Source organism: Trachurus trachurus (genome assembly GCF_905171665.1).
Source record: "Trachurus trachurus genome assembly, chromosome: 7".
Taxonomy (NCBI): Eukaryota; Metazoa; Chordata; class Actinopteri; order Carangiformes; family Carangidae; genus Trachurus; species Trachurus trachurus.
Window position 1 is genome coordinate 16,679,752 of NC_139901.1, and position 12,594 is coordinate 16,692,345.

General features: G+C 39.4%; 1 protein-coding gene across 1 annotated transcript in view; it reads right to left on the minus strand.

Annotated features, from left to right (window-relative positions):
* Nucleotides 1-873: 873 nt before the first annotated feature.
* cntn3a.1 (contactin 3a, tandem duplicate 1) overlaps nt 874-12,594 on the minus strand; it is a gene marked incomplete at both ends in the record, with an annotated part of 67,113 nt that continues 55,392 nt past the window's right edge. The window contains 11 exons of the mRNA XM_083974713.1: nt 874-965; nt 1,787-1,955; nt 3,187-3,299; nt 4,084-4,270; nt 4,498-4,613; nt 5,702-5,936; nt 6,434-6,504; nt 6,833-6,982; nt 7,192-7,350; nt 9,058-9,175; nt 12,391-12,566. Coding sequence (XP_083830839.1) covers nt 874-965; nt 1,787-1,955; nt 3,187-3,299; nt 4,084-4,270; nt 4,498-4,613; nt 5,702-5,936; nt 6,434-6,504; nt 6,833-6,982; nt 7,192-7,350; nt 9,058-9,175; nt 12,391-12,566 — 1,586 coding nt within the window. The remainder of the gene's footprint in view (nt 966-1,786; nt 1,956-3,186; nt 3,300-4,083; nt 4,271-4,497; nt 4,614-5,701; nt 5,937-6,433; nt 6,505-6,832; nt 6,983-7,191; nt 7,351-9,057; nt 9,176-12,390; nt 12,567-12,594) is intronic.

Genomic DNA, 12,594 nt, shown 5'->3' on the forward strand with positions numbered 1-12,594 from the left:
CCATGTTGGGAGAGTGTACGCGCTGCATTTTCTCACAATGATACAACAGGTGGGACTGAACCACGTTGGCTCGATACCTTTGGCTCCAGTCAGCTTCATGGCAGCTCTTGAGGTTTTGATGTAACATGGTGTAACGCAAAAAGCATGAATAAAATCCAAGTTACAAAGGTCCCAAATTCTGGTTTGTCATAAAGCAATGAGGCTTAGCTCCCTGTTTTATTTTTATTTATTTTTTGGCAGGGATTAGTAACAGTTGGTTTTTCTTCTGAAAAAGTTGAGAGAGTTTCTCGAAAACAGTCCAAAGAGAGGAGGAAAATGACTTCAATCCATTGTTTTGTCTTAAGTCAAGCTTAAACTTCACTCATTTTTTAAGAATGAGTTCATTAAGTACTTTAGCTCTCCTCCATCCCCAGATAAGATACAATCCTGACATCCAAGGAAACATCCAGTGGTACATACAAATCCATTTAACAAAACCTGCACAGCCCCACAGAGAAAGCATATACACATCCTATTGTGCATCACACAACATGGGTCCTCCAAGGTTAAATCCATATGAGAATACCCATCGGTTAGAAGGGAGCAGAGGAAAAAAAAAACATCTTCAAGGAAACTGCAGTCAAGTCATGGTCTCCTCTCAGTTTCATAAACACAGCTTCTGAAAAAGTCACTTCCTTTCAGTAACTCCTTTAAAAAGGTAGAGGAAAAGGGTCTTCCTCACAAAGAGATCTTTGTAGATGGAAGAGGAAAGACACTGTGGGGTAGGGAGCAGGTGGAAATGCTGCTGCTGCTGCTGTCAGTCTCTTCTTGTCTTTGACCTGCTGTTCCACCTCTTAATAAGCGGCTGTAGTGCCTGGAATCTGCAGACGTTTGTCATAGCACAGTCCTGGCTGTGAGGATTAGGGCTGCAAGGTTAACCAAGGGATATGCAGAGGCCTCTGGGGCTGCTCCTATGGCTGGGGAGCCTGAAATACACAAACAAACCAACATCCAACAGATCTGATCGCTAAAAGTTTATGAAAACTTTTTGAAGCTACTTAAAATGGTATAAAGAACAAAATATACTAAACCAACTGTAGCCTATGAGATGCCTTCGTAACAAGATCTCTGTGGTGTGCGTACATCACTAAATCAATAGATGGCACTGGTGCGCTATGCTCAATTATGGGCCGACCTGACTTTCAAAGAGCTTGACTACTGAGGCGGGCGCAGCAACAGCTATAGTTTGATTAAAAGGAAAAATCCACTTTTAACAACCAGCTTCTGGCAAAATTCTTTGCATGTCTGAGTCCATTTTGTTGTTTTATGATATATACTCAGTCTGTGGATAAGAGACTGTGTTTTACTGCTGAAGATAAAAGAGAGCAATGGCTTATTTGAAGACTCACTATTTTGCACCAACATTTAATGGGAAGAAAATACCTCATAAATATCAGAGATACCAACTTATCTACAGACAGCAGCCTCAAAAGACCATAACACAAGCAGCTGCAGAATGTGTTGTGTTTGAGTACAAGAGTATATTTTTACACTTGCACACTGGTCCTTGATGAATACCAACAATGTCAGACTTTCTCTGGGATTTCTGGAAATCGGCTGCAATGGTAGAAATCACATTAGAGACAAACATATTCCTTATAAATCCTGTACACCAGCGTTACTGGTGTCTGAAGGTAGATGTTTTCTACTTTACCCTCGCTCAGCTGAATATACATGTCTTTGCAATGATGTCTCACAAATGAAGACAGACATCATTTCCATGTTTCATGTGTCAGGACAGTCCCACCTGCTATCTTGGGGATGGTTATCTGGCGGCTGCTGCTGCCTTCCCCGCCCTCGCTGAAGGGTTTAATCTGGATGACGTAGTCCTGGTTGACTGGCAGTGACAACTCCAAGGAGGTGGTGTTGGTCTCCACCACGCTGGGCTGGCTGTGTTTGTCCTGGCTGTACATCACCTACAGGAAGCAGAGAGGGAAGGATAATGACGATTGGAGGCATGGTACTATGAAGACACTCCAAAAATACAAGGAACCATTTTCTTGTTGATGCACTGACGAGTAAATCTGACTTCTCACGTTTTCAGACACCTCCATGAGATGTAACGTGCTGCTTCTGAAGCTAACAAGACTCAGTTTAAGTATTTGCACATAACTGTGTTGTAGGGATAAACTTGGAGGATGAAGCCAGAAGAATCAGTCCAAATGTTTCAGTTGCAGCTCGACTCTGGGCTGTGCAATGCAGAAAGGCCAGCTTTCAGATGATCAACTTTAGTGCAATGTAAGTAATGTGCACAACTGCAGAGCCATAGGCAGAGTTTTACATTCTAAATATAGGAAATTAACATACAGTATGTACCTTTTATAGTAGATTTCTAAGTCAAAACAACTTGAAGTGTACGCCCTGAAGTAATTAAGAAAATGTACATCTGCTACGGCAAGTCAAATGTCACAATGTGGGAAGTTGTCACAGGCAACTGTTAACATGTATTTCCAGCCATGACTCCCCATGAACAACAATTTTAAAAAGTTACAGATTTTGTGTGTGGCTGAAATGATCCGGCTAGAAATAAAAGGATGTCAGCAGTGGGGTTATTAAGGCTGTTATTTGTTATTTTGAGGAAATGAGGCAATTTGTTGAGGACTTAAAAATGTTATTCATATGCAGCTTTATTCGACCAATACAACTTCAGGATGAAATAGAGCATTGTGTGGTTCTCAATTAAAGGGACAACAAGGAGTTTTGGAAAAGTGAAGCCTGTGGTATTAGTGGTGGCGGAAATGCTGGTCGGCTCGACCAGCATTTCCGCCACCACTAATAATAACAAAATAACGATAGAGACAAAACGATATATTTATCAAAAATGGGCCCATTAACAAGTGTGGGTAACGTAGATTCATCCACATTAACTTGAGACTTTTTTATAACCAAATAGAAACTCCTCGTTGTCCCTTTAACTACTGTGTGAAATCAAGATTTTTTTTTTTTACTTATAATTGAATTCATGATTTAGTGTATTTAGTCAAAACTGACAAATAAGCACTCTACTCATATGAAGTAACTGGACCCAGTGACAGTCTGTCAATCTCTGTTATGTTACAATCTGTAAAACCATTTATTCGTCAGGGCTGCAGTCAGTTCCGTTTAAGCTTTCTCTACCAGAGAAGTGTAAAACTGTCCACTTTTTACCTTATACCCTGTAACTTCTGACTCATTCTCCAGAGCGTGTACTTGGTCCCACCTCAGGATGACCTTGGAGTTGGAAGTGTTCCACATTATTTTGACTGGGGCTTGACTGGGTGCTGGGGAAATATTACAGGAGAAGAAGAGTGAGAGGATGGAGAAAAACAACAAATTGCTCAGTCAGTAAACAGTTACACAGCATTATCAGTTTATCATACCATCGTCAGGGATAACTCTTTGGAATATACATAATGTGATGAGATACACAGGGGATTGTAAAATAAGTCTTGTGGCAACAGTTATGTGCAATAATCACCATATACAGTACTGGATCATAAGAAGCTACACATCTGCCTCCCTTTGACTTGTGGGCCCCTGTTTAGTTTGCAAACACATGTGCATGAGTACACAGCTCGCATGATGCACACACAAGAATGGTAAGTGTGAAGCCATAAAAGAACAAGAGGAAGAACGAAGCAGGGGTGAAGCAAAATGCAGAGGAGTTGGCTGGTGTTTTTAGGGAATCCTGCCTCAGCTGCAAACATCTCATCATTTGCCAACTTGGCCTGTATGTCAAATCACCCATTGTGACCCTGTTCACGTTGGTGCAGTGCCGAGAAACCAAGCAACAGGCTTGTGAAAGTAAAGAGAGGAAGAGCAAGACTGCTGGCTGATGTAAACTAAAATCAAATATTGAACAAAAATGGCTCTCTAAAAGATTGATGCGAGTAAATATTATTGACACATTTTAGGTTTCAGCTATACACAGTGTACTTACTGTATGTTGGTGAGACACACTGTCCAAGGAAATGCTATTGGTGAAATCATATTTATACTCCAAAGTGACCATGAGGCTATTATCAGAGATTAAAAAAAGAAGAACACAATGTGGTGAGTCCTTACGTGGTTTCTTGGTTGTGACATTGACTGTGACGCTCTGTGGGCCCATTCCAGCGCTGTTATAGGCCCGGAGGGATATGAGATAGGTACTGCTGCCCTCCAGATCCCTGATGAGTACTGAAGTTTTATTCCCCACTGTCTTGATCACTCTGGCTATGTCCTGCTTTTCTTTTTCACCCCAGTATCGCAACTAAAAAACACACCAACAACACACAGGTTATTCTTAATGGTCTGCAGCTGATTTCTAACTTGACACCTCCACAGTGTACAGTGGTTTGGGTGAATCCTGCAAAACCATGTTTATATAGCTTGTTTCACTTCATGAATGAATAATTATACAAACACTCATACAAAAAAAGGTTGTTGGCACTATCCACTATGTCGTGTTGTGTGTGGGCATGCATGTGTCGGCTTGACCTCGTAGCCCAGGATGCGTCTGCGGTTGTTGCTCCAGGCCAGCGGCTTCCAGGTGACCTCTACTTCGGACGCTGATACACTCCTCGCCCTCAGCCTCCCTGGGGCTCTGCTGGGCTCTGAAAAACACACGATAGTAAGAAGATATGGATTCAGTACACCCACACCTACAATATGACTTATTGAATGTTATTGACTGTAGTATAGCTCTATCAAATATAGCTGTATTAATGTGTAGGAAGGAGAGAGCGCTTCAATATTGACATAAAGTTGGATTTCACTGGAATTTGTGTTACTCAAAGTGTAGTATAACTTTTCTGGCTTTTCTACATAGACAACAGCCCCTAGAGTAATGCAATAATGCATATGTAGGACTAGCACAAGTACACTGAGAGGACTGCAAGTTCATTGGTAAATGGTGAAACATATAAAAATGTCTCTCTTCTCTGTGTCTTATGCACATATTTATATGGATAACATATATCTGTTGAATAAATGTTTTTACTTAAAATTTCTTATTAAGTAAATCATCTCACAGCCCTGCAACTATTTTAATTACTTAGCCAGACACAAAACCTTCATGTGCATGAAATAACTGCAATTTTTTAATTTCTTATAATAAACATCTTCTTTTTCTTTTGTGTGTAAACGACTAACCAAAACCTGCTCATGTCCCTACTGCCTGACTCCAATGTCACAGCTCCAGAAAACTTCTCGTCATCTTAATTAGTTTTGTTACAATGAAAACGATGTAACAAAAATTTCATGAACTCAGCTGACCTGGTTGATCCGGACTGTGCATATTGTGGCTAAAGAAATGAACAGTTTACCACCCTTGTTTCACTCAAACAATGCTAAACCTAAATGTGTTTGTCCCCTGTGAGATAACCAAACTTGTTTAAAATTTGTCATAAGGTTGTGTTTGTGACTGCAATTTTAGCCAGAAGCTATTTGAGAAAATATGTTTCTACTGCTTATTTTAAAAGTGTCTGGGGCCACAATATTAAATCCAATTCTTACAACAAAGAAGATATTCAGTGATAGGTAACGTGACAATTATCAAAAATACAAACAAAGGAATTACAGAAATAAAACCAAGCCAGTCTGATGCATTTGTGCAACGTAAAATCACTGGCTGTGTTAGAGTTGTTGAACATTCCCAGAGAGAAATTAAAACAAGCTTTGCTGTAGCTGTAACAATACCCACCTTCCTCAGCTGAGTGGATGGTGGTCACTGGACTAAAAGGACCCTCTCCCTTGTTGTTGTAAACCCCGACTTTGACTTGATAAGGAGAGAATGGAGGGATGCTTTCATTCTTGAAGACGTATCTAGAGGCTTCTGGGGACGTGACAGCAGCCTGCATCCAGCCTTGTGCCCCAAGTGGGCGGAAAGCTACCACGTAGCCAAAGCCTGGACCGCTCTGCAGCTCCTCAGGAACAGGCTAAGGAAGTATGAGATGACTCAGAGGGATGACTCAAGATGACTGATATTAAAGATATTATACCTAAAAGTAGTGCAGCTATGCATGGATTAGGGCACTTAGGAGAATAGTGCTGAGAGTGGTACTGTACTTGCAAGCCTAGCATGAATTTATCACTGTCTGGTTAAGTGGTTTTATTCTGAGGTGAAATATAGCAAAACTATTAGAGAGTTCATCTCTGTCTGTTCCGGTTTCACATTGAAATAACTGAATGACAAAACTGACTGGAGAAATCCAAGTCACCTTAAAAACTAAGTTTATATTTCATTATATATAATATTTCAATTTTATTGTGATGGATTTCAATATCAAAATAATATAGGCTTGTATTTTACACATAATATACACATTATACTAATGCATGTTTTTTTTTTATTATCAATATCAATTTCACATATAAAAACATATTTACATGTGCTCACCCAGACACACAAATAATCGAATGTATGCATTCCTACCTCCCAAGTGATGACCAGCTCTGAACGCCCACCACCACCGCCATTCACTCTGGCTGGAGTCACCCTGGGAACTAACAGATGAACACAGTGTTATGTCAGTTTGTAAACTCAAGTATCTCAAGTATCAGAGTAGGGAAAGGGTACGACCTTTCTTAAATTCATACTTAAATGTGCGTTATAAAAATCCCAACACCTAATGATCTTTATGAGTTCGGCCCTGTGTTAAGTAAGACGTTCTTTCAATGTTGTGAGTATTGTGAGACAGTATGGCTCTATTTTCATGTTAGTGCATAGAAATGTTCATATGTATAAGTGGTAAGAGCTGTAAGAAGAATGTTTCTACATATGTGTCACTCAATGTTGTCACCAAAGAAAATGTGATGAGATGTGGATACATACGCATTTCTTTCGTGCGGGCCTTTTTGGAGGGTTTGCTGGGCTCTCCTGTTCCAATAGCGTTGGTTGCCAGGACTCTGAACTCATACTCCACCCAGGGACTCAAGTCAGTGACAGTGGCTGACAGCTGCTTCCCCCCAAGCAGCTCAGGAACTGAGAGACATCACAGAAATAACCTTTCATCAAAGCCCTGCAAGATCTGCCACTGAAACTAAGCCAAGCTGGTGATGTGTTATTTACTGTCATTTTACGTGTGGTGTTTGAAAAGAATACCAATCACTCCCCCTTCACTCTTTTTTATCTAGTCAATGAACCTCACATTCACAAAACCTTCACCAGATTGTCAGATGAAACCAGCCTACCAGTGGTGACAGCTTGCCACCCGAGAGAAAAGGGCGTTCTGGCCTGGATGGTGTAGCTGAGGATGGGGCTGTGGTTATCCATGCCTGGTCCCCAGGACAGTGAGGCAGTGGTCTCTGTCATCTCTGTCACCCGACAGTCTACAGGAGGGCCAGGGGGACCTGGAAGGATAACTCACAGTTCACTAACAAAGGATGATATGTTTTGTAGAGATTAATGAAGACAAGAGAACCTGAGACACAGCGTGGGTGGATAACAGCTGCTAACAACCTGCTGAAGCTTAAGTACAACACTGAACTATAACCAGTCTAAAATGAATGTTTGTAACATTGAGGGTGAAATGGGGAAAAAAACCTCTTCAAGCTTCAAGCTTCACTTGTTTAAAGAAAGGTAGTCGATCGTATCTCATTTTCTGTATTTATAAAGAGCAGTGTTTGCGCTAAAACAGATCATAATAGGCTGCAGAGTAATGGTTCCTAATGTAGAAGTGCAAAGTAAATGACAGGGGTCACACGATGATTAACAGAGCAAGAAGGAAGAACACATTAAATCATTTTCTGTAATGATATTCATTCTTCTCTAGCCTTTGCTTTTTTCAGGAGAATGACCAGATAGTTTGACCTCTTCTGAAGATGAGTGAAATAAAACGAGGTAAGGTTATTACGAGCAAAATTCACTCACTTTATGCACTGTGTGTAACCTGTGATGAGGAGTCATTGGTTAATACATTTTTTATTTTAATTTTAAAGAGGTCATAAGTCAAAAAGGTAGTGAGCCACTGTCATAGAGGGGTTTCATGTGGGAAGGCAACGGTGCAATTATACTGTATGTCTGCATCACATGTGCCTCCTTTATAGCGCTGTAGAGACGCAGTGTGCAGAAGTCTGCAGCTTTCTAATTACATACCTCACAGTAGTTTGTAACATGCTGTTTTATAGAAGGCTATACAGGAAGCTGTAGTGCTTTTGTGAAATTGAATCAACGTGATTTCATTCACTGGAAAAAAGAGTGAGATTTGGTTTCAGAAATGTCTTTGCTAAATGTGTTGATGGATAACAGTAATCAAACTGTTCTCTGGGATTTCCATGGTGGTCACAGCCCTGACATACATTACAAGAATATCTCTTCATACTGGAGGTGGGTGTGGTGAATGCAGAAATCTGTTTGTTGGTATCATTTTGTGCAATAAATTGAATCCTACTGCTACCTATTGTCATCATTCATGCTGTTAAGCAGCCAACAAAATGACATAATGTTTGAATCATGTTCTTGAGGAATCAAAATGCTTTAAAAAAAAAAGCAAGAACTTCAACCATTATAACTAATGGTCCAGGTGGAAATCAATAGTGGAAAAGGAGTGGGAGAAAATATAAGTTATTCTTCTACTGCATATTGCATTATTTGCAGGATAAGAAGTTGGATGTTTCTTATATAAAGTGAGAAAGACTAAGTAAAAAAATGCTTTGACATGTCTTGGATAAAAAATGAGAACACTATGACAAAAACAGGCCATAATCACTCATTGCATTGATATTTATGCATGGAATCTCTTGTAATAAAAGACAAATCACACGCGATGAATAGATTATTATGAGGTAGAAATATTACTGCAAGAATTTGACTACTGAAGTTTGATTTATTACCCCCATCCATTGAGATAATGTTTTCACCAATGTCTGTCTGTCTGTCTGTTTGTTTATTGGTTTGTTGTCAGCAGCCAAACTTGGTGGAGAAATGGAGCATGAGCCAGTTAGAGTCAGGCAGATCCAGACATGCAGATCTGTTACATGGATTTTTCTTATGTTTAGTTTGGTGTATGATGTTTGACATTATGGAGTTTTCAAATGTGGTATAATGGCCATCCTTACCTCTGACGACCACATCAGTGGCAATAGAGACACTGTCCACCTTGGTCTGGACCGCACATGTATATTTCCCAGCATGCCTCAGTTGAATATTCCGGATCATGATGTCACCAGCTGAGCGCTGTCAGTGCAGAAGTAAAGTTGAGAACAAACAGCAAGATGAGTAAAGAAAAACTAGTAAAAGGGCAAAATCTTGAAATTCAATGTGATCAACTAAAAGGGCTGCAGAAACAAGAGCAATGTCAGAGTGGTTTCTTTTGGCATTCAGTTTATTACATTATGGAAGAAAAAGGTACAAGACAAATCCAGGGACACGCCAAATAACTGAGTGCAGGTTTTCATGATCATTTATGAGGACGGTTCTTTGTGGGGAATTAAAAAGCTTCTTTCAGCTCTATCCCTTTTATTCACTCTGAATCCATTTACTCTGCAGACATCCATTCAATGCCAAATGCATTATTAGCTTTTAACTTTAAACTTAGTGCTAATGTTAAGTTGATGTCTTATCTATGAAAATAAGGGACTGTGAAACAGGATGAGGCTCAGTAATTACTTTGATGTATAATCAGGGACATTTTATACAGCTAAAAATTCAGTTGCTTCAAGTAATTCACTCTTTGAAACTCCCTGCCATCATTAAAATAATATAACTAGGGATGGAATGGGTCACAGATCTCTCACTTTTGCAAATTTTATACACAGCAGGAAAAAAAAACCTCCTAGCTTGCTTATTAAATTAAGTGAAACTTCAAGAAGCCCTACAAAATACTGTAATCATAATGTTATGTGCCTTTTAGAAACAGAATAAAAAGAGGTGATCTCTGTCCATTTCACGTCACGTCTGCATCTGAATCTGGAGCTTGACTTAAGTGAGTCAAATGAAAAAACACTAATTGCCATATAAAACCAGTTAGAAAAGAATATGTTTCTGTTCTGAGCTGTACAAGAGAGAGGAGTCACGGCAAACAGAGAGGTTCATGTAGAAACTGAATGTAGTTTTCACTTTGTTTAAAATTTGCAGGAAACAGTTGACCTAAAGGTGCTGCTGCATTTTAACCTTTACTTCCCCTTGTAATCATTTTACCATTAAAATAATCACATCTGTCAAATTTGAATGGAACTGAATCAAGGGTTATTTCCTCCCATTCCTGAGCAGTAACACAGTACTCGAGGAGGTTGTGGCTTCATGTTTACTCAAGGACATGATTTTCATAAGACCCACACACCTACTTTAAACTGATATTCTTCATTTCGGTGTGTGTGTGTGTGTGTGTGTGTGTGTGTGTGTGTGTGTGTGTGTGTGTGTGTGTGTGTGTGTGTGTGTGTGTGTGTGTGTGTGTGTGTGTGTGTGTGTGTGTGTGTGTGTGTGTAATGGATTGAGATGACCTTTTTCATCTCTATGTAACATGTACAGAACTTGAGTGCTGAAAAGATAGTAATCAAACACTCGGATTTATATGTAAAGGGGAGTAGCTATGCTGATAAAGACTGCACTTTCCATACAGTATAAAAATTGACTCATTGCTATTACAAGTACATTATACAAGTTTTAATCTCCCTGAGTTCACAGTAGATTCTATCCGGACAGAAAAGGATGTCATGTCCTGCTCTTAAAGTTATATAGGTTATTACACTTCCTCTGCTGTGTCTTCGAGGAAGATTTGAGCGTGATCTTAAAGTGATGTAATGGACCAGATCTAGCTGGCTAGTGCGAGCTGAGGTGCTCAGAGATGCTATCATCTGTATCTATGTCTGTTTAATCCTGCTACTCTGCACAAGTATCTGTATTTGGATTTAAACTGGAAGCGGGAGTAGTTTGTACTGCTTTCTTGCTTCGAGATGAGAACAGATGTAATCAAATTGCAAAGGAACTTTTTTTTTAATTTAGGAAGGCTCTAAGAAGGAATGCTGTAGCATTTCCTCACATGGAGATACTGTATCGAGGAAGCACATCAAATAAAAATGTGCTTTCCTTTATTTTCAGATTAATGATATGAATATTCAGACATTAAAAATATTTGGATCCAACTCATTATCTGCGCCTTTCCAAGGAGACAGCTGTTGGCAAGGAGAGAAATAAAGTTTAATGCTGAAGTCACAAAATTTCCTCTAGACGGGTAAGTAAACAGATGTTAATGTTAACATTCGCTATGTAGCAATAGCTACAAATGGCTCCTTTAACTAATACGACCATCCACCATTAATATGGCACTGGTGTCTTTACTACAACGCGGGGGGTGTGGTGTGATGCAGTCAAGTGTTAAAAAGAAGTGCTGGGTTACATGCAATTATTAAAGCCTCTGTTGTTGTTCATGATCATGTTCAATGGAGAAAAAAAACAACTAGGGGTGATAAAGAAGCCAAGACCTCATAATTGCATTTCCTAATTAATGAAAAAAAAAAGAAAATTCTGTTAGATGATCAAGTGTGATGCATGGCTGAGCATTGCATAATGAATTTCTTAGTTGCTGCTTATGTCAGTGAAAAGGGTGGGAGGAGGTGTTATTAACAAGTAGAACAGGCAACAGAGAGTCCTCTTGTTCAGTCAAAAAAAAAAAAAAAATCAGTATGATTCATCATGAGCAAACAATATTTTGCTCCTTAAACTATGAAGCTAAAATGAATTCAGAGAAATGAGATGTAAATGTAATTTTTAATAGAGTTTAAATAACCCCCTTCCCTGTGGGTGACTGAAAGGTGACATTCTAATTATTATAAAAAGCTAAACAATTCAGATATAACTTTTATTTAAGCCAGGCCTCAGAGGCTGCATGCTTTTTAAAGCTATAAGGGCATCAAAACTGGATACTAAACTTCTTCATTTTTTTCCTCAGAAAATGTAACTTGGCCAACACAAGAATTTGTTGTTTCAATTATGATCCAAAAATATACATACAGTGTAATTCTCCCAGTTCAAGTTTAATTTAAAGTGAGTTACGGTACTTAGTTTATTGTTTATCTGTCAGGGACATCGTACATGTGTCAGTTGCACCAGAGTTAGCTGACAGCTCATTTGCATCTGCAGCCCTTGGCAGGCAAACAAGAAACAATTAAGACAGAACAAAAAATTGACAATACATTACAGTACAAAACCAAACATTAGAGTCACAGATAACAGTCAACTTAAAACCAGTGGATATATTAAATATGAATGTCATCTACAGTATTCAGCAATAATAAATATAAATAGTAATGTGCCCAATAAATAGCAAAGAACTCAACTCAGACACTTGAAAGATGGTGATCCGAAGGAGATGTAGGCATATCCCATTTCCTTTATGTTGTTCATTGTTCATACTTGAAAACATCAAAATATTCATAAATAGATGCACTCACCCCACCAACTTTTTCAAAATAAGCCCCGTGGCTTCCAAAGTGGATGAGCTGCTCGTTGAAGAACCAGGTGAACTTAAGGTCCAGCGTGGGGTCATGGGAGACCTGGCAGGGCAGCACGATGCTTTCACCCACAGTTACGTCCAGATGGCCGGCTGGACTGGTGATGACAGTTGGCTCTGGAAACAGGAAGCACCAAGTTAGAGA